The sequence below is a fragment of the Mandrillus leucophaeus genome, unplaced genomic scaffold (genome assembly GCF_000951045.1).
Source record: "Mandrillus leucophaeus isolate KB7577 unplaced genomic scaffold, Mleu.le_1.0 Scaffold453, whole genome shotgun sequence".
Classification (NCBI taxonomy): Eukaryota; Metazoa; Chordata; class Mammalia; order Primates; family Cercopithecidae; genus Mandrillus; species Mandrillus leucophaeus.
In genome coordinates this window covers 1,345,779-1,371,025 of record NW_012104843.1, presented here as the reverse complement: position 1 = coordinate 1,371,025, position 25,247 = coordinate 1,345,779, and the positions used below count along the sequence as shown (strand labels likewise).

Below are 25,247 nucleotides of genomic sequence, written 5' to 3'. Positions count from 1 at the left end.
CAGGCGCCCGCCACCTCGCCCGGCTAGTTTTTTTTTTGTATTTTTTAGTAGAGACAGGGTTTCACCATGTTAGCCAGAATGGTCTCGATCTCCTGACCTCATGATCCACCCGTCTCGGCCTCCCAAAGTGCTAGGATTACAGGCTTGAGCCACCGCGCCCGGTCCCCTCAAAATTTCTTCCAGATTTGTATTTTAGGTCGTGGTCTGGACCTCATATTTACCTCTTAACATTTTTTCCCGTGGGAGAAAGGATCACACAGCTTCCTGCACAAAGTAGTAGTTGTTTGCAAAAACCCCTTAGAGCTCTTCCTGCTGTCTGAAATTTGTCATTCGCCATCTCATCAAAAAGTAAGTATACCTAGTCTATTCTGTATGCTTGCTAGAAGTATCTATTTCTGAGGCTCAAAAAATGTAGAGTCTAGCAAATTGCACGAGATGTGTGACATGGCTTTCCCAGGGCCTAAGAGCTACACACACAAAAGATGGCCTTTAAATTAGCCGGGTGTGGTGATGCGCGCCTGTAGTCCCAGCTACTTGGGAGGCTGAGGCAGGAGAATGGTGTGAACCCAGGAGGCGGAGCTTGCAGTGAGCAGAGATCGCACCACTGCACTCCAGCCTGGGTGACAGAGCAAGACTCCGTCTCCAACAACAACAACAAAAAGATGGCCTTTTAGAATTGTGATGAGGACTCACAGGGTCTTAGGAGAGAGTAGAAGTCATGCACTCTCCAGACTCTCATTTAGTAAACACACAATATTTCCTCCAATAATAAAGGGCTTTAATGAATATGGCTTATATTAATTGTGGCGCTGTTTAATATATTCTAAAACAGAGGGTCTTCAATTACAGGAAGTTTCAAACTCAGGCTGGGCAAAGAATTATTTGGAGAGCTTTGAAACCTGCAGATGGCTGGGTTCCCCATGGATTCTGGATCAAAGGTCTGAGGTAGGACCCAGGAATCTATGTAACACCTTTGAGGATTCCCTACACAACACGAAGAAATACCCAACTCCAGAACCACGGCTCCCAATTATGAGTGGGGAAGTTTTTCAGACTACGGCAAATGCGAAAAAAATGTAATGGTGTTGCTCTTCTTCAAGCATCTCCTAATATAATACTATGTTACTTTCTCAGTGATCCAATTTCCATCACTGATTGCATGATTGAAAAGAATCTTTTATACAATGAAGAGGCAAACCTGGTGGAATCAAATCCTAATTCACGACTAGCCCCAATATGTAGAGATTGGAAGACACTCTGAATTGTAAAGGAATTTAAAGTATATTGATCAACTGCCTGGGTGCTACTAAATAAGATAGGAAGGAAGAAAGCTAATCTTTTTGAAGACCTACTTTACATTCCAGGTACCTTATATAATTTTTATTTAATATTATACCATGAAGTATAATTAATATCATTTTACAAATGAGGAAACTGAAGAAACAGAAGCCATCAAGATAAACAGCTTGTCCTAAGGCAGTGAAAGAGAAGGAATGGTGCTACACTCTGAACCCAGGGTGTCTGACTGTGAAGCCTACTCCTATTTCATTGCACGACAGCATCCCCCAATATAATCCAGAAAACTCGAGTGATTATTATTCATGCTATGGAATACAAGACTCAAGTTTAAAGTGATCTTGGTCAGTTGAAAAGAGGAGAGTCTAACAAAAGAATGAAAAAGAAAAGTACAGAACACTGCAATCAGGAACTAATAATCCTGAAAGAAAAACAAGAGGACAAAGGACTTCCTGGCCAAAGTGCAGAAAAGAAAGATCTGGTAATATGATCAATACAATTCTGAAATGTACAAGAGCAATGGCATGTGTATAATCCTGGAGCATGATATACTAGTCATCGTGTGGCTGATGAGAAGGAATCAAAGGAAAGAAACACAAATGATTGACAAGGCAGAAAAGAAGGACCACAAAGAAGGAGAAAAGGAACTAGGGTCATTTATCTACTGCAGGAGAAGGCAAGCAGGTGCCCTGCCACAGGAGCTTCCCAAGAGGATAGATCATTTCTTACCACCTTTGCTGTGTAGTGATTAACAGTCTCTTGAACACGGTGGGCACCTGACAAGTCTTTACCGAACGAATATTATAAAAGACACAGGAAGCATTTGTAAAGAGAACAATAACCATGAGTGGTCTGTGTATAGATGGAGAAAAATATTTTTGAACATATAAACATAAAAGCAGGAGTTCAAGTTCGTACAGAGAAAGGCTGAGCGAGGCTTTCCCCTGTCTATGCACAATGCAGTCAGTATTCAGCAAAAGAGCAAGTAAATTAATTTTGGTTGTATTCAGTCCATAAAACTGGAATAAATTACAAAGGAGGTTTATTCCGCCCTTCTGTTAAAGAACAGTCACCAGACACTAGAGAGATCAGTTATTATTGTCCTTCCCAATCTCTAACAAGTCTAAAACTGCTATACTTTTTTTTATTCTCACTGACACCTATTTCTCTTCTAGATTTTTATACCTGACTCCCAAGCTGACACCTTAGCCAGTGTCTTTGACATAGTGCAGTCGTATGAATCTTCCTAAATAATAGCTCCAATCGAGTCACTCTTTCATTTAAAAAAACAAAATCAAATCCAAGAGCTGCTAAATGATTATTTCAAAAGGCCTTCCATGAGCTAACTCTAACCCCCTTTCCTAATATTATGCCACCCTCCTTTCTGAAATACACCAAATGGAAATGCCCACTTTCCCCATGCCCTCAGTATTTCCCTTCCCAAGGCCTTTGCTCCTGCTGCACAGGAGCTTTCCCTACTCAATTTGTGTAGGTTCAAATCCTATCCATCTTCAAAGACCACACATTCTAAATACTGCTCCTAACTGCTTTGCAGAAAAGGATTCTCTCCCTGCTGAACTCCTAGAACACCTTGCTTCTCCCCACTTGCACAGAACTGACTATTTTCAAACTTGAGTTCAGTTATTTTGGTAAATCTTTATGTCATACACTAAACACAAATTCCTTGAGACAAAATTAGTCTTACTCATCTTTGTGGCCCTCACATGACCTGGCTCATATGTTATCATGTATCTACAGTGTATGTGAGAACATGTTTGCGGAATCAAAGATCTCTCATGGTAAAGCTCACTTTAATTTTCCTGTCTTTCTCATTTGTACTCTTTTTTTTTTTTTCCTATTTAGATTAAAGTCCTCAGACATTGGGCAATGGGCATGATGGGGAACAAAAAGGAGGAAAAAGTAGAAGTGAAAAGTAAAGACAACAAGAAATCTTATTTCATGGTCTCTCCTCCACAGACTTCCAGTGCTTACAGAGGGGTTTATTAAGAAGAGAGGCATCTTTGGCTGCTTTTGGATGATCTTACATGAGCAACAAGACAACATGCTAAGAAAGAAGGAAGAGGTCTGAACATGAGCTCCACTGAGGATGCCAAGAGATGGTCAGAAGAAAAGAAGGGTTTTTCTTAGTATGGCGATAACAGATGAAAGTCTACTGTGGTTTGAATGTCCTCTCCAAAATTCACGTTGCAAATTTAGTTGCCATTGTAACAGTCAGTATTAAGAGGTGGAGCCCTTAAGAGGTGATTAAGTCATGAGGTCAGAGTTCTCGTGAATGGATTAATGTCATTATTGTGGAGTGGGTTTCTGATAAAAGGATGAGTTTGGTCTGATTTCTCCTCTCTGTCTCTCTTGCTTGCTTCTGCCTTCTGTCATGAGATGACCCTACCAGATACCAGCACTATGCTCTTGGACTTCCCAGCCTCCAGAACCATGAGTCAAATAAACTTTTATTGTTTATAAATGATCCGATTTGTGGTATTTTGTTATAGTCGCAGAAAACAGACTAAGACAAAATCCTTACCAGAAAATTTGCGGCCAAACTTTCACCAATGAGAAAAAGAGACTAACAGAAAGTAAGAGCATGGAAATAAATACTAGTGGCAAAGCGTTATATCTTCAGCACTCAATGTTGTGAAATATATATCCATCAATGACTAGAAAGTTAACTGGGTACGTATCAGAGAGACACGAAGTGAGTATCTGTCAAGAATAAAGTGTTATAAACTCAATACTTGTAATGATTAAATAGATATAGGTCATTTGTCATGACTGTATATGGAGTTTGTTTTAGAAGTCTTTAAGCTAGCCAAAATTTCTGCTGTATATTAATTATAATGGTCTGGGGTTCTTCAGAAAGTAAAAAACAGAGAAATGTCTAATAAGATAATGCTAGTAGGATTCAAACTATTAAAAGTAATTTTATTTAATAAAATGGCTATCGTAGTCCTATGATCCTACCATGGGAGCATTTTCTGACTTCGTTACTCACAGAAGTAAGGCAGAAATATAAATCATTCCCTTTATTAAGTACCTAAACTGGCTAAAAGACACATGTAACTCACTTTGATGTCGTCTTTACCTATGTGCATGTGTGTGCCTTTGTACATAGATATATACCAATATCTAAAGAAATTATTCAAAGACATATAAGGAGAATCCACTGAATTGGTAGTACAATCACAAAGACTTTTGTTTATCATGTTTACTATGAAGAGATATTTCATAAAAATCTGAGTAAAAAAGACCAAATTAAATCACTGTAAGGACAACACCTACACAAAATCTCAGACAAAAGTTGGTATGCCAGTATGTGTTTTGACCAAGATCTCCAATTTGAATAAACTATGTTAAAATTAATAATAAGCCACAATTAATTACTGCATCATTAGCAACACCAATAAGTAAATTACACATATTAAACTGAACATCAATTACACTGCTCAAGTGATGCATTGCTTGGATATTTACTGGACTAAATGGAAAAGCTCATCAGAGATACTGATCGATATGCTAAGCAGATGCCATTTATTAACTCCTAGGCAGGTGCCAAGTTTATTTTCAAACATTGTTTCTCAGAGATAGTTACTTATTCCTCTAAACAGGAAAACAGCATGTTGAAGAAAATTCGTGGCTAAGACCTATTTCTAAGTAAGACTTCTCATTCCCTTACAAATAGCTTTATATTTGTCTACTTTCATACCTACTGTCTGAAAAGGTTATTATATGAGATAATCTATAATCCATATAATAGAGTTCTATTAAAGTGCATCCCCTCATGCTCTCTTGAGAACTGATGTTGTTGAAGGATAAACACAAAGAAAGGTATCCTTATTTAAACTAAGGACACCGAGGGACAAAGGAACCTCAAATGGTCAAGAAAGGGAGCCTGGTGTTCTACACAGTGTGCTGGGTGACAGGGAAGTACAAAACAGGTTATGCTCTGCTTTGGGCTATCACTGCTTGAAATAAAATAGCTGTATTTGAAAATGCAGTAACTTTTTTCATCAGTATCACCGACACCAGCATTTTTATCATTGCCAGCAGCAAGATAACAGCCTCGTCATGCTGATGCTGCTTATATCCCAAAGACAGGTAAATTGAAAATATCATCAGTGGGAGACTCATTACAGGTCTTCACACGTGATAGAATAATAACGTCCCTTTCTTGCTTCGGTGCTCCTGGAGACCACAGCATCCACATGGTGTTCATGTAAATAAAACCCCACATACCATCAAGAAATCCATTCATTTTCTCAGAAGTTCAATTTTGAATGTCTCTAAAGAGCTACAGTGTCAACTTGGGACTGGCAGTGGCCTGGATTAATCACCAAATCATCTTGAAAGCCTCATGGGCCATAAAACAATCCTATATTAGAGTAACAACAACAAAGTCACACAAGAAGCACCAGCAATTGCTATTTCCACTGCCTTCCCTTGGAGCCAGCTTTGTTCTCTACTCTACGTACGTTTTTGCGCTTGATGTCTCACCGCTAACTCTGAGGTAAAAAAAATGGTATTCTCCCTCTTTTACAGATATGGAAGCTGAGATGTTGAGAGATCAAGAGATTTCCCCCAGAAGAAGCCTGGACTTGAACCCACTACTTGCTGTGTAATACTTTCTAAAGTGTGTGCATTGGGTGCCAGAGTTCCTGTGTGAACTTCCCTTTTAAAATCACAGTTAGGGAACTGTTGAGTCCAGATTCCTATCTAACATATTAGAAAACTGCCCAAGGAAGTGGGCCATGTGTGTTTGAAAATGATCTGGAGTCTACCCCTAAGGTAGACTTTCCCATCATCTGTACCATTAGGGGAAGGAGAGAGAACAAATTCCAGCAGGAAGTTCAGCTTTATCCTAAGTGGCCCACTGCAAGCTTGACATTTTTATTAAGACTTTTGATCTTTTTTAAAAGACTTTTGATCTTTCTAATAAAGCATGCAAATATTGCATTTCATTCCACAATACATCAATTTTTGACAAAAAATGTTTTTGCGTTATGTATCATCAAGGAAAGTGATGCTCCCAGAAGATGCACCATGCCTGGCCTTGCGGTTTCATGGAGCCCAGGCTTTCCAGACAACAAGCATTTGAGATGGGACAGCAACTGGACAAGGGCTCTCACTCAATGGTTCCACCATGGAGAGCGACCTCTCCTCCCCTTTTCCTAAGGACAACCTCCCCAGACAGACAGAGGTTATTTCAAAAATATAGGGTAGCTAAGCTGGAAAAGCCAAGACTTGAGAAAGAATCAGAAAGGAAAGCCAAATCCAAGATCCTTTCACATTAAAAACAACAATAGCAATTCTAAAAGTAGAAAAGTAGTACATGCATGTTGCAGACTGGGGAGGCAGGTGATATTGTTAACGTGATAGAATCTTAGAAGTCAATTTTTAAAAGACTTTGGGCCTCACTCTCAGCCCACTGGAGACATGGAGGAAGACGCTTCAACACTGATACTGCTGAAAGGGCAAATGAGGCGCAACTGCTCTAAGGACCGTGCTTTTTTTCTCTTTTCATTTGCCAGCCTCACTTCTCCCTTGATTCTTTGACAAGGTTGGTGAAAGTCTTTAAAGTAAGAATCCTTTCTTCAAAAAGGGGCATCATTTATTCTAAATCAATTCTTGATACTTTCTTGATCTGTTGCCTCCTCTACGTCCTGCTGTCTTATGATGATGAAGGAAATTCTGACTTCCTTTTCATTCTGAATGGATCTAATATACTGGACCACAACCATAAATATTTTCAAAGAACTCTCACAAACACTAGGTATTTTATAACAATAGTAATCTAATTTATGTACAAGAGAGCCTAAATCCAAAGTCAACCACAACGTTCTCACATAGCAGTACAACGCAGCCGTTTGCCTACGGATGTCACTGGGATCTTCAGACTTAAACCTGTCAGACTGGATTTTGATTCCTTATATTTTAAATTGTAGTAATAATTTCTTAGAATAAATAAAAGGATGAAAATAAAAATATTACAATTGGTATCAATCGACGGTACAGCCAGAGAACAGCAACTATGTGTCTAGTTCCATGCTAGTCACCAGAGTAAAGAGAAAGAACTAGCGACACAGACATTGTCATTCAGCTTTGATAAGTACTTAAAAAACATCCAGGCCTTTCTCATTTTTATTAATATCAAGAATGAACTGGTTTTACTTAAAAACTGAAATAATATGTTTCCTTATCAAAAAGGCAAGAACAATTTAACTATCAATATAAAATCTTTCATGCAAAAATCTTCAAGTGTCTTTTAAACTGAAAGTATTTTCTTTTTTACAGAATTTTGTATCTTTTACCAAACACTTGGCTAATTTTGAGCTCAAAACTTTCCTTTCAGTATTCTTTCTGAATATGCATAATACACCAAATTAACGTCAAAATTAAAAGGTAGGCTTCCTAAAATATAAAATTTCAATACATGCTGTGCAAGCCAGAAAGCTCTATGCCTTAAGCAAACAAAGACATTATAAAATATTGCTTCGGTTTCCTTTATCACACTGCTGATAGAAAGGAAAACCACAGAACAGTATCAAAAAATTAAATTGTTTTTATACATTGAAAATCTTTTACAGAGAAATTCTTGTTTACATAATAAAAACGGAAAATACGATTTCAGTGCAATATACAGGTTTTAAAATATATTATTTCTGAAATCAAATACTTGACATTTGACTCAGTATTTCATTCCAAAAAATGACAAGAGAAAAGGAATGGCATCCCCCACGGTACGCCTGTATCCTCTCACCATTTTCTTGTAACGATGCTGTTTTATAGATGGAACTGCCACAGCAAAATGACCAATATAACACATAACAGAACAAAAAGGGCAATAAATCAACAGTGACACTGTAGCCCATTAAAATGCAGTCAGCTGGTATTGCAGAAAGAATAAAATTTTACCCTCATTTTATATTCTTTGTGGCCAGAAAGGAAATTTCAGAATCCTCAAGCAGCCCTTCAAAGAGATGCTGAAAATCCAACCAAATTCTCCTCACACCAACCCTCTGTATTAACTTCCGTAGCCAAAACACATAGCACTGATGTCCCCCTCTGTCATTTAATATGAAATGCCCACAACAGTGCATGTGAATTGTTCACCATCTATATTTACAGAATACTCCATGTGACAAAAAGTAAGATACCTAGTTAGTTGGAAAACGGTAGTATTAAGTTAGCCACTTCTTTCAATCAGTTGGTTACCTGCTTAAATGAGTTTAGCCATTTTTTATTTATAAAGAAACCTAAAGGAGGCATTTTCTTCCCTTAATTTTTATCCAAAATTCTCTCAAAAGGTTAAATTGAAGCTTCTGACACTGAAAAGGACTCCAGTATCATATAGATAGTATGTTTTCAAGTGCAACTGAGTATATGTTAACTTAGTTTATTACCCACTCACCACTATTACAAATAGTTCAAGATGTTGGTAAGCTCATGCAAGTGGAGCATTTATTGAACTGTTTATGTTGGTCTTAACAAAGGCCCTAAATATGAGTTCCTGCAGAGCAAAGAGCGTACCCTACACTTCCAGGAATGTTCCTCCTCTCTAATGTAGAGCTCAAGGTATGGCCGGCTCTCCGAGGGGTGAAAGCTCATCGATGGAAACGATGAATGAATGGATGAATGATTGCTTCTCTAGTATACTAGAGGATAGTGCTCACAGGACAGCTCCCTAAAGCTACATATTTCAGTGACAGAAAGCTGCAACTTTGGTTTCTGTCAGAGCTACACTGTATGTACTGTCTGAAGGGAGGCTAACTGGAGGGGGTCTGTGTAGCTCTTGGTCCAGCTGCCCCTCCTGAAACCCCATTCACCCTGACTGCAGTCACAGCTGGAAGTGCCACTGTGGCAGGGATGTTATTTATTTATTTATTTTTTTAAAAAAGCAGTGTGAAAATTAGTTCACTCTTCAAGGGAATTTTATCTTTTACAAATAACTTCATCCCATCAAAGAAAATACAGCTGGACTCTGAGTGCCGTTCATGTGCCAAGCACTGAGTGGCAGGCTGAGGAAAGTTTGAAGATACATAAAATATGGCCCCTGGAAGGGATTCTAAGCATTCCTTTGATATGGCTGACCCTGTCCCTAAGTTCCCTAGCATGTGCTCCTCCATGCTGACTGCAGCTGGTCCATTCTCCATGACCAGTACTTACTGTATTAATTTCCTGGCTTTGAACTCTTCTATTCACATCAACTTACTCTGTTCTTTTTTTTTTTCCAGTGTGTTGGATAGTTTTCCATTTCTTAGTTTTACTTTCGGTCTTTTGGCCTTTTTCATCTCTTCTCCAATGTTTCTAGTGTGGCTGCAGTATACGGTGCAAACCTGATCCTTTCTGCCCCTCCTTAAACACTTCAATTGCTTCCCACTGCTCCTGGGATCAAGACCGAAGTCCTTAATGTAAGGTACACAGTCACAGTTGGCCTATACAATCTTACTGCTCACCCCACACATCCTTTTTGCTCTCTGCTCTCCAGCCATGATGACCTTTCTGCAATTCTTCATATCTGCCTATGCTTCATCACACCACAGAACCTTTGTATGTGCTGTTACTGCTACCGACTAAGCTAATGTTCAGTAAACAATCCCACCATCTTCAAGCCATACGTTGTCCTCCTTGCTACTCAGTGTGGCTAAGATCCGATCAGGTATATCTTCATCTTACAAATAGAGAACCTTGGGTCCACAGAAGGACAGACATTTAGCTCTGCCATGGTTTACTGCAGATAAAGAGGACTTAGGATGTGAGGTAGGGGCTGATGGGTGGGAAGTAGAGAAGTGGACAGACACAGTCAGCGGAGTAGGAGGAAAACAGATAATGTTGGTAGGAGTGGCTGGGCCATTCTCTTAGAAAATCAATTAACATTCAACCTTTTTAATGGCTCTTGCCAAAAGCAATGGCTGACTGAAATTATGCTTTTGTAAGTGGGTTGAAAAACCATTGGTTTGTTTTATTTGCAATGGAAAAGCTTATTATATTTATATATATATATTAAAAAGAGACATATTTTGCAATCTTCCAGAAAGTAACAAAATCAGCCAAAAGAAGACAAAATAAACCAGTTTCAAAATATTCCTTCCCTCAATCAAAATTTGCTCAAAATTTACTCACAATAATAAATGAAAGCTATAAAATACCTAGGAATAAATTTAGTAAGACAGGTCATCAACTGTTATTCATTCAGTCATTCAGCAAACAATTCAAAATACTTCCTGGGTGCCTGCGGGCTACACTGGGAACAGGAGAAAGCTGTTTCATGCTTTTGTGAGTTGAAACACCTAGGGTTTGTTTTATTTGCAATGGAAAGGTCTACTGACTTAAAATAAACATATATATAGCATTCTCCACAGCATGTCATGGTTGGCTGGGTTATTAAATCATAAACAAAGATATCTTAATTTAAAATAAATAGCCTAGATATAGGTGTAAAATAAAAAGGTTTTAAAGAGATTCCTAGCATGTATAGCTTTCTATTTTCTTCCCAAATCATTTCTGTATTATGAACAGTGAATCACAAGATAAAGGGAAGAAAGAGACTAGGGGCATTTCCAATTTCTAGAACTTTCTCTGTGTGTACTCTTTAGAGCAGGATTTCTGAGGTAGACAGAACCTTCATTCCAGTCAGACATTCCACTCCTCTTTACTATCTCCTAAATCTAGTTAGTAACTTAGCAAAGCATTTTTTTAAAACTGTGGATGACAACTCATTAATGGGAAATGAAATCAATTTAGAAGGTAGCAACCAGAATTTTTTTTTCTAAAATGAAAAAGAATAATGTAGAACAGAATACAAAAATCAGGGTATATCTTATGTATGCAGTGAGTAGTGCTGGAAGTATGGTTCTAAAAGTTTTTGTTGCAGTTAAACTTACATGTATGTATATGTGTGTATACAGTACTGGGTGATGATGTATTTCTTATCATTGATTGGGGTCAAGAAGTTTAAGCAACACTCCCCAGGGCAATGACAGGACTGCTCATGAAATGTCCTCGCATTCCACAAACTCCTTCTTTGGAACCCTCCTGACACCTGGGCCACTCAAAGATCTCAGTCAAGAAATATTTATGAGTTTTTTTTTTTTTTTTTTTGAGACAGAGTCTTACTCGGTCACCCAGGCTGGAGTGCAGTAGCTTGATCTCAGCTCACTGTAACCTCTGCCTCCCGGGTTCAAGCAATTCTCCTGCCTCAGCCTCCTGAGTAGCTATCATGCCTGGCACAGTCCTAGGTGCTGGGGTCAGATCACCAAGGTTCTTGTTTTCGTTGGTGGTAGACAAGTAGGGGAGGGCCCACCTACACTAAGGGAAACCTAACCAGCAAGCACCACATACCAGTACAACAGGGACAGCAAGGCGAAGGACTCATGATCTCACAAAAGCTTCCCAGTGCAAGTACAGCATCAAATAGGATTTTTAGGGGCAAGATGTCAGCACAGTTAGAACAAAATGAACAAAAAAGAGCTGAAGGCACTTCAGAATGTATACCTCCTGTATCTTCTATTGGCTCCTGGAAGGGCCAGGATTGATCTATTAAACACAGCGGTTGAATGGGTCAGAGATGGAAACCGTTCAGGGCTGTCCCACTGACCATTTCCTAGGCTGTTTGCCACAGTGAGAAACGGTTTGAAATACAGGTCCTTTGGTTCCCATCAGTTGTAAAACTGCTGTCTTTTCTTAGGTTTGCTGAATGACAAGTATGATACTAATTTTTCACTCAGCTGACTATGCACTTATGTAGGTTTTGGGGTTACTAATGCAAATGTACTTGATGCCAAGGTGTCCAGGCAACCATACAAAGTAAAAGTCCTGAAAAGAGTTAGTTGATTCATACCTGGCACAGATAAGGTGCTCAATGAACGTCAAACAAATGATCGAATGGATTAAGTCTCAGGCTTGCGGTATGACTCCTGAATAAATCCCTTAAAACAAGACAGTGTTACTTCTGTCGAAGCTGATGGGTGATGCAAATGGAAAATGCAAAAGAAATATCATTTGAGTGTGAATTTATCTGGGTAAGATTAACCATCATTAAAACCAGCAGTAAATACTGAAGAAAGAACAAGAATAGTTTTTTACTGGTTTTTGAGGCTTATTCTGACACTCCATCATTTTAATCCCTAATAAACCAAAGTAAATGAGGTAGATCACCTGTAGCTCTTAAGAGGAATAGCAGCCACACATTGCAGTTGTGTGTGTGTCCTTTGGACTAGCTCCAAAATAACGACACTCACTGGGTCTGAATGCCTTACGACGGGGGCTGCTTTATGAAGTATCTTCTCAATCAGGCAAGTTTTAGAGTGAAAGCTATATTCAGAAGGTTCGCTTACTTCATTCCTAGTAAACAACATGCTTCATTTGAAGTTAGTGGATTATAGGTAAAGCTTGGGAAAAGGACTGTTGAATTATATTTCATAAGTACTTGTTTTACGAAGGTGGGAACAACCCATTTTTAACAATGTACTGATGAGTCTGGTGCTGGCTCAGACAATGGGTGGTTAGTGTTGCTGAAAGATCCCAATGACCTTCAAGATGGACTCCTAATCCTACACAGAGTGCCACAGGCCAGTCCTGAAAGGTGAAGGTTTTAGTGGGGAGGACTTAAGAAAGGCACTGTCCCTCAAATACTTTTACTTGTGGGAAGAACACTTCAGAAGCTTGGGAGAAGGAAGAGTCTGTAACAAGTAGAACTTCAATCAGGAAAAGAAATACTCCTAAAAGAAACTTGAAGGCAAGGGAAACAGAACTGTCAATAAATTGATAGCTTTTCGGCCCTGAAATAGAGAACTGAAAATATGTACAGAATTCCAGTGGAGAAGGAAATAGAATTATTTTACATTTCTTTACCTTATAACACCAGTCTGTAATTTTCCTGAGGCTTAGCTTTCTTTATTGTCCAAAATAGTAAGTTCACAGAACAACTTAAACATTTGTAATTTATTACCATGAGTTAAGCTTTACCATTTTCTTAAATGTTAGGGGACATTGCCTAGTTTCACACACAAAAAACAATTGCTGGAGTGAAAATCATATAGAAACTAGTTTCTGCTTCTTACTTGGCTTTCATCAGGCCTAGACTATACGCAGGTGCTTCTGAAACCAGAATTTTGAGTCCTGCCCATGTAATTATGTTAGAAATCTTGACAATGACTTGCTTTTGTTGAAGCGAAAAAGTTTGTCTTCTGGAGTTCACTAGAAGTAATTTACTGGACTCTTTTCTTATATGAATGTATAGAGACGTCTACAAGGCTTTAGCGGGAAGAGTGAACAAGCTCATTTCTCTTGGTTTAAGGAAGCACAGTTCAACTCCGTGACTCTAAGCCAATTTTTCTAAACTTTCCTAAATTATTCAAAGCATCTGACTTGCAGATATGCCTCTGCATGATTTATATAAACACTGTGCTTTGCAACAAGGATCTATAAGGAATGCAATCAGCTCTGCAACTACTGTATGTACACACAAAGCTGTTAGAACATTGTCACCCTAAACACCTTTGGGGGGCTTCATTTAATAATACTGGCATCCAGGATTGTGTATAGCTAAATGTATGTGCAAACTAGACCAGGCAAGGTAAAAAATAAACCTCTTGTACCCTTAAATCTCAATACCATTTTAGACTAATTTGGAAAACTAGGAATATATCTTTATGTATTTTGTTGGAAACCCTGTTTGATGTTATTGCTATTTCAAGTCCAGCAAATTTCATTTCTATATAACATTAGGCTAGAAAGAAACATACCAACAGACCAAACACACAATGAAAACATGCAGTGGAGTTGTACTTGATGCATGGATATAAATGTGCACACAGAAGAGGCCAAGCATGTCACTTAATTTAATACGAGCAAAGGTCTGTACCAAGGGTCTGAAACATTGTAAACAGGCCTTAAGCAAAGGAGGAAATGTAGAGGGGAAACAAAGCTGAGAAAAATGAGTGGGAAATGGGCAAGATGACTCGTCTGTACTCGAACATCTGACCTGTTAGTTGGCCGTCGCCTGCAGCGGGGGCGATGCGAATGTAAGGTGTTGTAAGCTGAGTCACGATTATCGCAGCTAAGGCAAAGGAAGATTTCCAGGTCAGCATGCATGAGGGAGAAAAAAGCCAGACTGAAGCTAGGCTAGCAAGAAGAATCCCCATCAGTCTATCAAATTGTCGCAACTTTGTTCTACCAACAACAACAAGAAAAAAAAAAAAAAACATAGCAAGGTGCTGAATATTCTGAATTCGTTTCCCTTAAACAAGCCCTAGTCAGGCAGTTGGATTTCTAACTATGACACAGTTGCAAGCTTTGGCTGAGATCTTGGATAGATCAACTGTAGAAGAAAAAAAGGAAAACAAAACCAACAACATTCGTCCTAAATAAACCTGAAGACTGAGTAGTGTTTCCAATTGAAATTGAGTGTGGTGCTTAAAGATTCATTGTTAATTCTGGTGATCCAAACTTTAGGCTTTTAGAACGTATTAGGTTGTTGTAACATTCTATTGTTGAACTCACAATATTTTCTCTTCTTGCTAAATCACCTTTGCAAAGAACAATATTATACTCTTTCACTAAAAACGTTTTTAGGTGAAAAAATTTCTCTGATGTCTAAATTTAATGCATATTTCCATTTAGGAACTTTATTTTTTCACTTTAAGAGAAAAAAAATGCATCTCAAAGTATTGGTTGGAAAAGAATAGAAACTACAAATTGCCTTTGCTATAGTTATCATGGTTAACATGTGAACAAAGAAATGATTAAGAGTCTTGAAGCAGACCAGGCTGCCTTCTTAGTTTGCTTGCACAGCTCAGCAGTTGTGTTTAAGTGGTTAACATTAATGACACACAGATATTTAAAAAAAAATAGAAAATTAAAACATCAATTCTAACATGATACAGCTGGAAAATGATGCAAAGAAAAAATATTGGAAAATTAAGGACAGGCTTACATGAAAGATTACTAATTTACATGGAACAGCCTGGGTACTATTAGAAATGTGGCAGCGAGTAAGGAAAATAGATCATCTACCATCTGCAGACAATTACACCCAAAACTGCTGCTGCATAGTATTTTGAAATATCCCTCTGCACCATGCAAGCAGTGCTGCTTACAACTAGACAACTGCAGTAACTGAGTTAAAAATGGTGTAACAGTCTTTCACACATTATTAATGAAAATATTCTAGTTTTGTCAAGTGAGATTAACAAACAAACCGTTTGGTCAGAGAATAGGCAGCTCCCAGTATATTGATGCATTACAGAGATAATTTTCTTAATATGGCATATTATGCAGTTTTGAATACTGTTATAATAAGCTGTACACAGTAAAATGTTATTTCTAAGATTGTTACAAAGTTGGTACCAATTCCAAGTTTCATACACATAACATTTTTGTTTGGTCATAGACTAATGTTGCTCCAACCAATACTCCTATGCAGTTCTGTATTATCTGTAGGAGAGTCTGACTTGTTCTCCTTTTGAGAAAAATGAAACTGTTTTATAGAAAAACAGAGCAGGCCAGGTGCCGTGGTTCACACCAGTAATCCCAGCACTTTGGGAGGCTGAGGTGGGTGGATCGCTTGAGTTCAGGAGTTCGAGATCAAATGAATAACATGGCGAAACCCCATCTCTAAAAAAAATACAAAATTAGTCTGGTGTGGTGGCTTGCACCTGTAGTCCCAGCTACTTGGGAGGCTGAGGCAGGAGGATTGCTGAATACAGGAGGCAGAGGTTGCAGTAGTGAGCTGAGATCGTGCCACTGCACTCCAGCCTCAGCAACAGAGGAAGACACTGTCTCAAGAATAAAAAAAAAAAAAAAAGAAAGAAAAAAAAAGGAAAAGAGAAACAGAGCACCCAATATCCAAAAAGGTAAACAATATGAACAAAAAGTTACTTGAAAATAGCTATGTCAGTCAGCCAGGTATTCACAAATAAAAAGGAACTCAAACTATAATCAGAAGCTAAGTCTACCATGTAAAAAGTATATTATAAATATCAGGAAGGATTTTTATATGATCTCTATGTTCTGCTTTGTAAAGTGTTTATTTGTAACTATTATTTTTAGTTATGAGGAAAAAATTTGATTTTGCTATACATTATCTTCTAATGGGTCAGCAGGCCCACCACCTGCTTTTGCAAATAAAGTTTTATTGGAACACATGCTTGTTTATGTATCGCGTATGGCTGCTCTTGCCCAGCAAGGGCAGAGCTGAGTAGTTGTGACAGAGACCATATGGCCCACAAGGCCTCAAATATTTATTATCTGGCCCTTAACATAAAAAGTTTGCTGACCTCTATCTTAAAATATCAATAAAGATGCATTATAAAAGAGAATTATCACTAAGTTTGGTGATATTCTCTTTTATAATGAAAAAAGATACAGGATTTATCAGCTCCAGATATTGTCTTCAAAGTACAGAATTGGAATAAAGACAGAAATTCCAATCCTATACTTTGAAGACAATATCTGGTGCTGATAAACGTAAGGTCCCTGTGGATCAGACTTCTAAATGGTCATTTCAGCTATGTGCAGTGGGATCTTCTGGAACTTGCTGAGTCAGCATTTACCTAACTGCATTTTGCATGACTTGAGTGTTCCTTAAAAAATGAATTTGGATCAAATACATTTGGAAAGCATAGGGTTTTTCAGGTTTCTTCTGTTTAGGAACTTCTCAGGGGGCCTTAATATACTCATGATGTACATTATCAAGATTATTTCAGATCATGAAAAAAGTACATTTTCTCTATAAAATGCTGAATGATGAATGTTACTGTTCGTATTTCTAAATCCAAAGCCTAAATAACAGCAGATTAGCATATATGAGTGGTCTTGCTATATAATTCATTTTCTCATGTAGAGAATATAAGAAATTAAAAGGAATCTTAATTAGCTTTACATCTCAACAGACAATCTTTTCAGTTCTTTTATCAGCGCCCTTTCATTCTGTACCATTATGGCCTACAAAGGATAGTATTTCATTGAACAAAACAGTGAACAGAAAAACAGTCTGTAGAAACTTCTCAAAAACCTTAGTGATTAAAAAAAGAAACATTCATATTTCTGAAGATAGAAATTATATCAGGACAATAGAAATCCTTCAAAGTTTCCTCAAGGTCTTCCAATAAGCCATATTTATGTTCCACTACAATTTTAAGTTAAATAAAATTCTAAACTTACAAAAACAGTGAAATGAATAATCTTTTCATGAAAAATTCCCTTAAAATATAACATTGAAAAAATGCTTTGTTTTCTTTTTGTTTAAGGCTTACAGTCTGATTTCTCTAATACTTTTGGAAAATAATTTAGCATGTGTTTATATGAAGCCTTTGATTTGATTTCTGGCTAGACCAGGGGTGTCCAATCTTTTGACTTCCCTGGGCCACACTGGAAGAAGTTTCTTGGGCCACATGTAAAATACACTAACAACAGTCGATGAGCTTTTAAAAAAAAAACAAAAAACAAAAAACCCATGCATAAATCATATATATCTATATCTATCTATCTCTATATATTTTTTTGAGATGGAATGCCACTCTGTCATCCAGTTTGGAATGCAATGGTGCAATCTCAGCTCACTGCAACCTCTGCCCTCTGGGTTCACGTGATTCTCCTGCCTCAGCCTCCCAAGTAGCTGGGATTAAAGGCACCTGCCACTGTGCCCAGCTAATTTTTGTATTTTTAGTGAAGACGAAGTTTCACCACGTTGGCCAGGCTGGTCTCGAACTCCTGACCTCAGGTGATCCTCCTCCTTCAGTCTCCCAAAGTGCTGGGATTATAGGCGTGAGCCACCATGCCCAGCCAAATCTCATAATGATTTAAGGAAGCTTAAAAATTTGTGCTGGGAAGCATTCAAAGCCATCCTGGGCTGCATGTGGTCCACAGGCCATGGGTTGTACAAGCTTCAGCTAGACAATAGTCAAATAACAGCAAGGAGAGGATCAAATTAACATATACGACTGCTCCCCATATATCAAAACCCAAAAAACCCCCCAAGTACTTTGTTTGTTTGTTTGTTTGTTTTTCGAGACGGAGTCTCGCTCTGTTGCCCAGGCTGGAGTGCAGTGGCGCGATCTTGGCTCGCTGCAAGCTCCGCCTCCCGGGTTCACACCATTCTCTTGTCTCAGCCTCCCAAGTAGCTGGGACTACAGATGCCCGCTATCACGTCCGGCTAATTTTTTTTTGTAATTTTAGTAGAGACGGGGTTTCACTGTGTTAGCCAGGATGGTCTCGATCTCCTGATATTGTGATCTGCCTGCCTCGGCCTCCCAAAGTGCTGGGATTACAGGCGCGAGCCACCGTTCCCAGCCAGCACTTTTATAAATCAAGGAGGCACTCAAGTAATTTTTAAATGGACAACAGGAAAGCTCCCAAATGGGTATACTGCCAAGGACAAACATGCGGTGCCATAATATTATGAAAAAATCTTATTTTATGGAAGATTAAGATAATGTACATGGCTTAAACTAATTGTTACATCAATTAGAATGAATAGACCTCATTAAATATAAGAAATCTAACTTACAAATAAGACATCTGGAGTTTTAGTGTACCCTATCAGTTCAGAATTGATCATCAGTGAAGCCTTCTAAAACTAGCTGCAAAGAGTTTCCACCCTACTAGTTGCCATGAGATCACTATGGTGAATATAAAAGCTAAAGAAAACACATACACTAATCACTAAAACACAGTTGGACAAGTGGTCATTAAAAATCCAACTATAAAAATGTGAATGTTAATGAAAAATACAATTTCACAGATTTTAAGAAATATTTAAAAGCTCCTCTATTCACTCCACTATACAATTAAAAACAATCCCTTGAATTGGGCAGGTAACACATAAACATCACGTACACCCTGGTGTATGGTGTCTTTATCGTTTAACTCAAGAGAGAATATTCTGTGATGAGTTTGCCTATAGTTAACATGTACCTATAGGAAATTTATCTAGGTGCATAAATGAAGAGGATGCATAAAAATACAGACAATCCCCCACACATAGGGAGATATATAATAATACAGCTTAGGTTTCTTCCTGTCTAACTTTTATGAAGTTAATATTTAAGATGATGAGTGTCAAAATATATCTTTGGAATATGATTAAAATAATCACTACATTAAATTTATAAATAGTATGAAATATATTTTTAAGAGACATACCCTTACTTTAAATTATAAGCTAGCTCTTAGTGAAAACAAACCCACCTCCATACTTTCTCTATAAAGATACTTGTCAATAGTTGTTTCAGGAGAACACTGAAATCTCTGTACATTCAAAATGTTGCTTAGGAAAGCAATTCTGTGTCTGAAAACTCAATTAAGCCATCGCAGTGTGAGCAGTATGTGGCCACACACACTCAGGATGTTTGAACTCTTTTACATGTTAAACATCTTTACTCTGTGGTACCAACAGTTATTAGATCTTCCATTTCTCTGTTTTGACTATGTAGTCAAGATGGAATGGCTTCCCATGTTGCAAGAGAATTTCCAGTATCAATAAGGACAAATTTTCTGACTAAAAGGTGATGAAACATTACACTGTGCTGAAAGGAGGGTTGCTGAATTCGTCCATGGAGAACTTAATAAAATAGCGCAAAACAGTGTAGTTTTGCCTGGAGGGAGAATATCTTCCAAGATTTCCTCTTGTGTTATGATTTGATGTAACAGAAATGACAATGTTATGCAGGAAATATTAAAATTTGTTTCCCTCTTTTCCCAAAAGAGGTTCTTTGGATAGAGTTTGTTGCTGTGTAAATGTTTGCAAATGACTCAGAAAATAGGAGTGGGGAATATTTAGTCAATCAGGTCATCTGATTGCTTAATCATCCTTTGGTGAATTGAAAAACAAATTACAATATTGATGAAATCTAGCTGATGGAAGAGAATGATCCAAATCACTATCTAATTCAATCTATTGTGAAAACAGCAAACTTGTCAGGTTTCCACATTTACTAGTGTGTTATTTATATAATTATTTAACTATGTAAATGAGCATGATGACAGATATTTTGTTGTTTTCACAGTAAATTGGGCAGTGGCTCAACCCTCACAAAGAGGTCTGATGCTTACACTACACAATACTGTCACGGGCCAGAGGTGCTGCTGGGTGACGAGCCATGAGCAATGGTGAAAGAAACACTGGGGCTAGGAGTGCAGGCCTTGATCCCCAGACTATCAGCTGAGTCACCTTGGTGAGTCAATTCATCTCCAAAAATACACCTTTTCCTCATTTTAAAAAATAAGAATAGCAGTACCTGTTTCCCTTTTCATAGTAATGAAGAAATAAATGAGAACACATGTATGAAAGAGGTTTCAAAACTTTCAGCTGTGACGTTAAACATTGAGCATTATAAACTAGGGGCCCTGGAGCAGGATTTACTTTTTCAGGCCTTAAGCGTAAGTGAAATGTGATACAGCAGTATTTTGAAATTCCTGTGGCTGAGCATGGACCAAAACCTTGAGATCTAAGAGCATCAATGGATACCTGGTTCAAGGGCTTCATCGTCCTATAATAATTAATAGCTGATAACATACGGCAATTTATGAAACACATAAGCAGCTATAATTTCAGTAAATATTAATTTATTCCTGTACTAAAGTCACTTAGGTATAATATGATATAAAAATTGAGTGTTTTAAAATTAGTATAAATCGATGTTTGGATATAGAACTACAAGCCCATGAGGACAAACAAGATACAAATGAGGTGAGTACCTCACACGATACCTTGCACAAAACATGCAACCAAGAAATATTTGTTGAGCTAACACTGACTAAAAAAGTCATGTAGGTTCACAAAATAAGAATTCAATGAGAATTTTGAAAATGCACATGTACATCATGGTATATTCAAACTATATTCACCTGAGAGTTAAACAACAACAAGAAGTTATTTTATCCAACACAACTCATCAAGTATGACCCAATTAAATCTTCTGCTACAGACCTAATGATGTGTTTTTACCATCGCCTCTAAATTAAATCATACAGAACTTCCCACTGTACTCATGGCCACTCCAATGGTCTGAATGAGGGTATTTAACTTTGAGTGTTAATTTATATTGCCTCATTTAAGATGACATTTTAAATTTCTCAAATCATTTTCTTATACATTTCTGGATGTGATGGTTAAAACAACACTGTCAAGTTGACCAGATGACAGCTCATGTTCACAAACACACGTCTGCACTTGCTTCTGCAGGAGGTGCTATGTGGGGAGCTCAGGGTAACTCGCCCTACCCACTTTTGCAGCTCATCCTCTGTCACATTATCTCAGAGTTTTAACCAGGCTTGGGAAATAGACACTCCACAGTAACATAACCTGGTTACTAGGCTCAGAGAGACACGCACCACTAGTGAAAAAAGCCCATGTGGACTCCACTTTCTACTGCTACTATAATTCGATCACTGCTTAAAAATAGTGGGTGATATTTTATTCCTTGGCATATCAAGATTCACTAGATGTGGTACTAACCAGGTATGATAGTATGGTTTTAAAAACGTGTACTGAGATCATATAAAAATTAAATTCATTTGAAAAAATTTGAAAAAGGTAACTATTGAAAACTGCTTGGAACACAGAAATACAGCTTCTTATTTTAAAAAGTATCTATATGAGTTACAGTCAGTCAATGTTAATTACCATCAGATCCTAATACATGCATGCATTCATGCATATATATGTACATATAATACATTTATTTTCAATCAAGTTACAGTTCAAAAAGTTTTGAAACATACGTTAAAATAAACTTTTAAGGAACATTAATTAGGAGAGCATTCCACAATTTCAACCTACCTTTTGTGGCCACTCGGACACAGTCTATTTTGGTTTCCTGTGTCAAATAAAGAGAGGGAAAAATCATTATTCATGTTTTATTTAAAACAAATAGAAATATCTATAGTTCTATTTAAATAACACTGATAAAGAGGGATCTCACTGTTCCAGGCGTGTCTTTAATCACACAGCAATTATTCTTTGAACCACACTCAGATACATTTTCTGGCTCCAGTGCCGGTGGTGCTGGGCATTTCTAGACCAGATGATGAACAAGGAGCTACACTTAAAACGCCTCTGCCTGGTGGCCCCAGACCTCCTTCACCGTCCCTGTACTTCCTCCTGAGCAAACAGCACTGGAGAAGTACGATGCATCTCAGATTTCCCCGCTTTTCACCAGCAAAAGTTAAGCTGACAATGGTACCTAGACCTATGCTGTGAAGGAGGGACCCACTGTGGTATATGTGAAACATTTCCTCTCTCTAAGGAGCCTTCACAATCTCAAGCAGAGTTCTGCGCTGGTCTGAACAGGAAAGGAAAACAAATTCAGAAATGACACTTTTTATTTTGTTTCCCTCTCATCTTTCTATTTTCTCTTATGAAAAAAAAAAAAAAGACACCAAATTTAGTCACAGCTATAGGAAGTAGAAACTCTTGTGGAACTTCTTCAGTTCCCATTTCTTTAATGGCACAGACTATGCTGAAAAGACAGATGCTGTGAATCTCACATTTTAAACGAGCTGAATGTATGTGTTGGAGCTATACTGTCTTCCTGTAAAATAGTAAGCTAAGCAGAATTGCCAGCCAACTTTCGGTAACAGGAAAACTGAAAATAAAACCCATCATGTTGATGATAAACTCCTCCAAACAAAAAAATATATATATATAAAGATGAGTATATTCGTTTCTTTCCATAAATTTCTCCAGACGGAAATAATTTTAAGAGAAGAAAAATCACATTTGTTTACAAGTAGAAATGCAGAAAAGCATGACTTCAATTTTACTACTATTTTACTTAATCCATGTTCACATTAACAACCCCGAATAGCCGAAGTAAACAGTTATCTGTACAACTTACCCCATTGGCTCTACTAGCAGCTTGGAAATAAATTCTGTAGCTTTTATGGGGGAGAAGGGGAGTGTTCCAGTATCCATTGTATGTCTTATTATCACCAATTGTAAAAGGCTGCGCAGCTTGGAGGCTGTCTGCAGGAAATTCTGCAGCAAAGTAGTACTGTGAGTTCAGCAGAGAAGCATTCTGGAAGTGAATTGGCACTGGGTAGCACTTTAAGATTTCTGTTGTCTTTTTAGTTCTTCGAGGACGTTCTTCCTCAACAACTATTTGATAGACACTAGAAAAACAAGAGTATCATCAATGATATTTTATGATAACTGAACTGATCCACTCTGCCTTCAACTGCATGGACCCATAGGACACTCAAAATAAAGAACACACTGGACGCAGTCGATAGTGCTTGGTATATAACAGACTCTCATGCAGCACTTGCTCAGAGAAAGAGAGGGAGGGTGCTTCAGTTCTTCTTCAGAACTCTCCCACCCAAAACAACACTACTTAGTGAGAGAAACAAAATTCCCCGTCATTTAAAATTTTTAATATGATAATCTCTACTGTTTATCTGCGCAGAAGTAATGTTTTTCTCACATGTAACTGAAGATGATTTTACAGACAACTAACTCAGTTTACCTGACAAATACAATTAAATTATACCAACTATAAATTTATTTTAAAAAGCAATGCATTATTTTCTTTAATGACAACACAAGCAAAGTTTTAACAAATCACAAAACACAATGTGTAGTGATTCATGTTAACTAAGGTTTATCTTCCTATGTTTTCTTATGTTCCTTCGCCCTCACCATATTCAGTCAGTAGAAAGAAATGCATAAGAAAAGCAGAGATAAGGGATTACAGTTTCAAAAACCAAAGCCTTGGAGTTCCAAGTGATTAGTAAGACTAAGTCATGAACAAGGCCCCTCGAATCTCATATAAGAATGGGCTGGGCATGGGTATCTTTGAAGATGTCTGCAAGGGCGACAGTCCCACTAAGGAGCAGGTCTCTGGTACCTGCCCACCCTCTTCCAATGTCTTTGAATTCTGAAGTAACCTTAGGAGAATGGGAAAACCCTGAACTGATGGATTTTCAGAAAATTAATATATTTATTTAATACATTTGCTGCAGTGATGAATGTTGCTTGCAGTTTTGTTGGAAAAAAAAAAGTTTCTTATGCTGAGAAAAACTAAAGCTTCTCTGAACTGACTCTAGATTAGATTGTAAGTCCTCTGGCAGGACGAGGGATCTTTTTCTTACAGTATCAGAAAGGCACCAGAATTCTCACGAACCAAGAGCTGCTCAGTACAGAACCCATTAATACCAAGGAAAAGGCACAGAAGAGGGCTGCCTGCCATCCCCACCCATGGCGGGGAATGCCTAGGGAGGTTCCTCTCTATGTGACCTCCGAATCTGCATTCGTAGAACCACCTATCTCCGTGGGCACAACCACTTAGCACGTTCTATTACAGTAACGAAATGTGTGCTGCCATCCTATTGGTAACTCTGTCTAAATAAAAATCAGTTGTTTTAGAATATCAGACTCATTTCTCAGTAGCCAGGTAACCAGCAGGTTTACAGGGCAGTGAAAAAGTGAATTTTGCCAGTGATGTAAACTTAAAAAAAAAGGAGTACAACTCTTATTTCCTAAACGGCAGATACTTTCTATTGGATTGAGTCATGTAAAATGCTCCACATCAGTGGATCATTCATACAATAGTAAAGGCAAAGGCTCAAGGTCAAAGTGGAAGACTAAGTACTGCCTGTTCTGTAGCACAGCCACAGTGGACAGCTGTGAAACAAATCTAACCTGGAATTCCATTAAAAACAGTCCTGAAGAAGTGTGAACACTCTCTTGAAATCGCTTTTGTCGGGGTAAAAACGATGCACTGGTCTGGGCTCTAATGCTAATTCTGCTAAAAGCTGGGGTTTTAAATGTATTTCAATGAATTTATTTGAGTTTTTTCTCCTACGAAATGAGAGAATTAAGTGAATCTCAAACATGGATTTCATATATCTAGATTTTTTATTCAACATACGAGGACTGATCTCACAAAAGAGAGAAACCATAAGAATAATTATTTTCTTTGCAAAGTGATTCTCCATTT

The 25,247-nt window shown here is 37.8% G+C and overlaps 1 protein-coding gene across 3 annotated transcripts in view; it reads right to left on the bottom strand.

Annotated features, from left to right (window-relative positions):
* Positions 1–25,247, bottom strand: part of PTPRM (protein tyrosine phosphatase, receptor type, M) — a 704,023-nt gene that overhangs the window by 286,562 nt on the left and 392,214 nt on the right. For 2 of the 3 annotated variants that reach the window (XM_011994360.1, XM_011994361.1), the window contains 2 exons: positions 23,148–23,421; positions 22,091–22,127 (listed from right to left, as the gene is read on the bottom strand). In XM_011994360.1, coding sequence (XP_011849750.1) covers positions 22,091–22,127; positions 23,148–23,421 — 311 coding nt within the window. Of the gene's footprint in view, positions 1–14,293; positions 14,369–22,090; positions 22,128–23,147; positions 23,422–25,247 lie in introns of all 3 variants that reach the window. The other variant, XM_011994359.1, reaches the window with a different exon arrangement.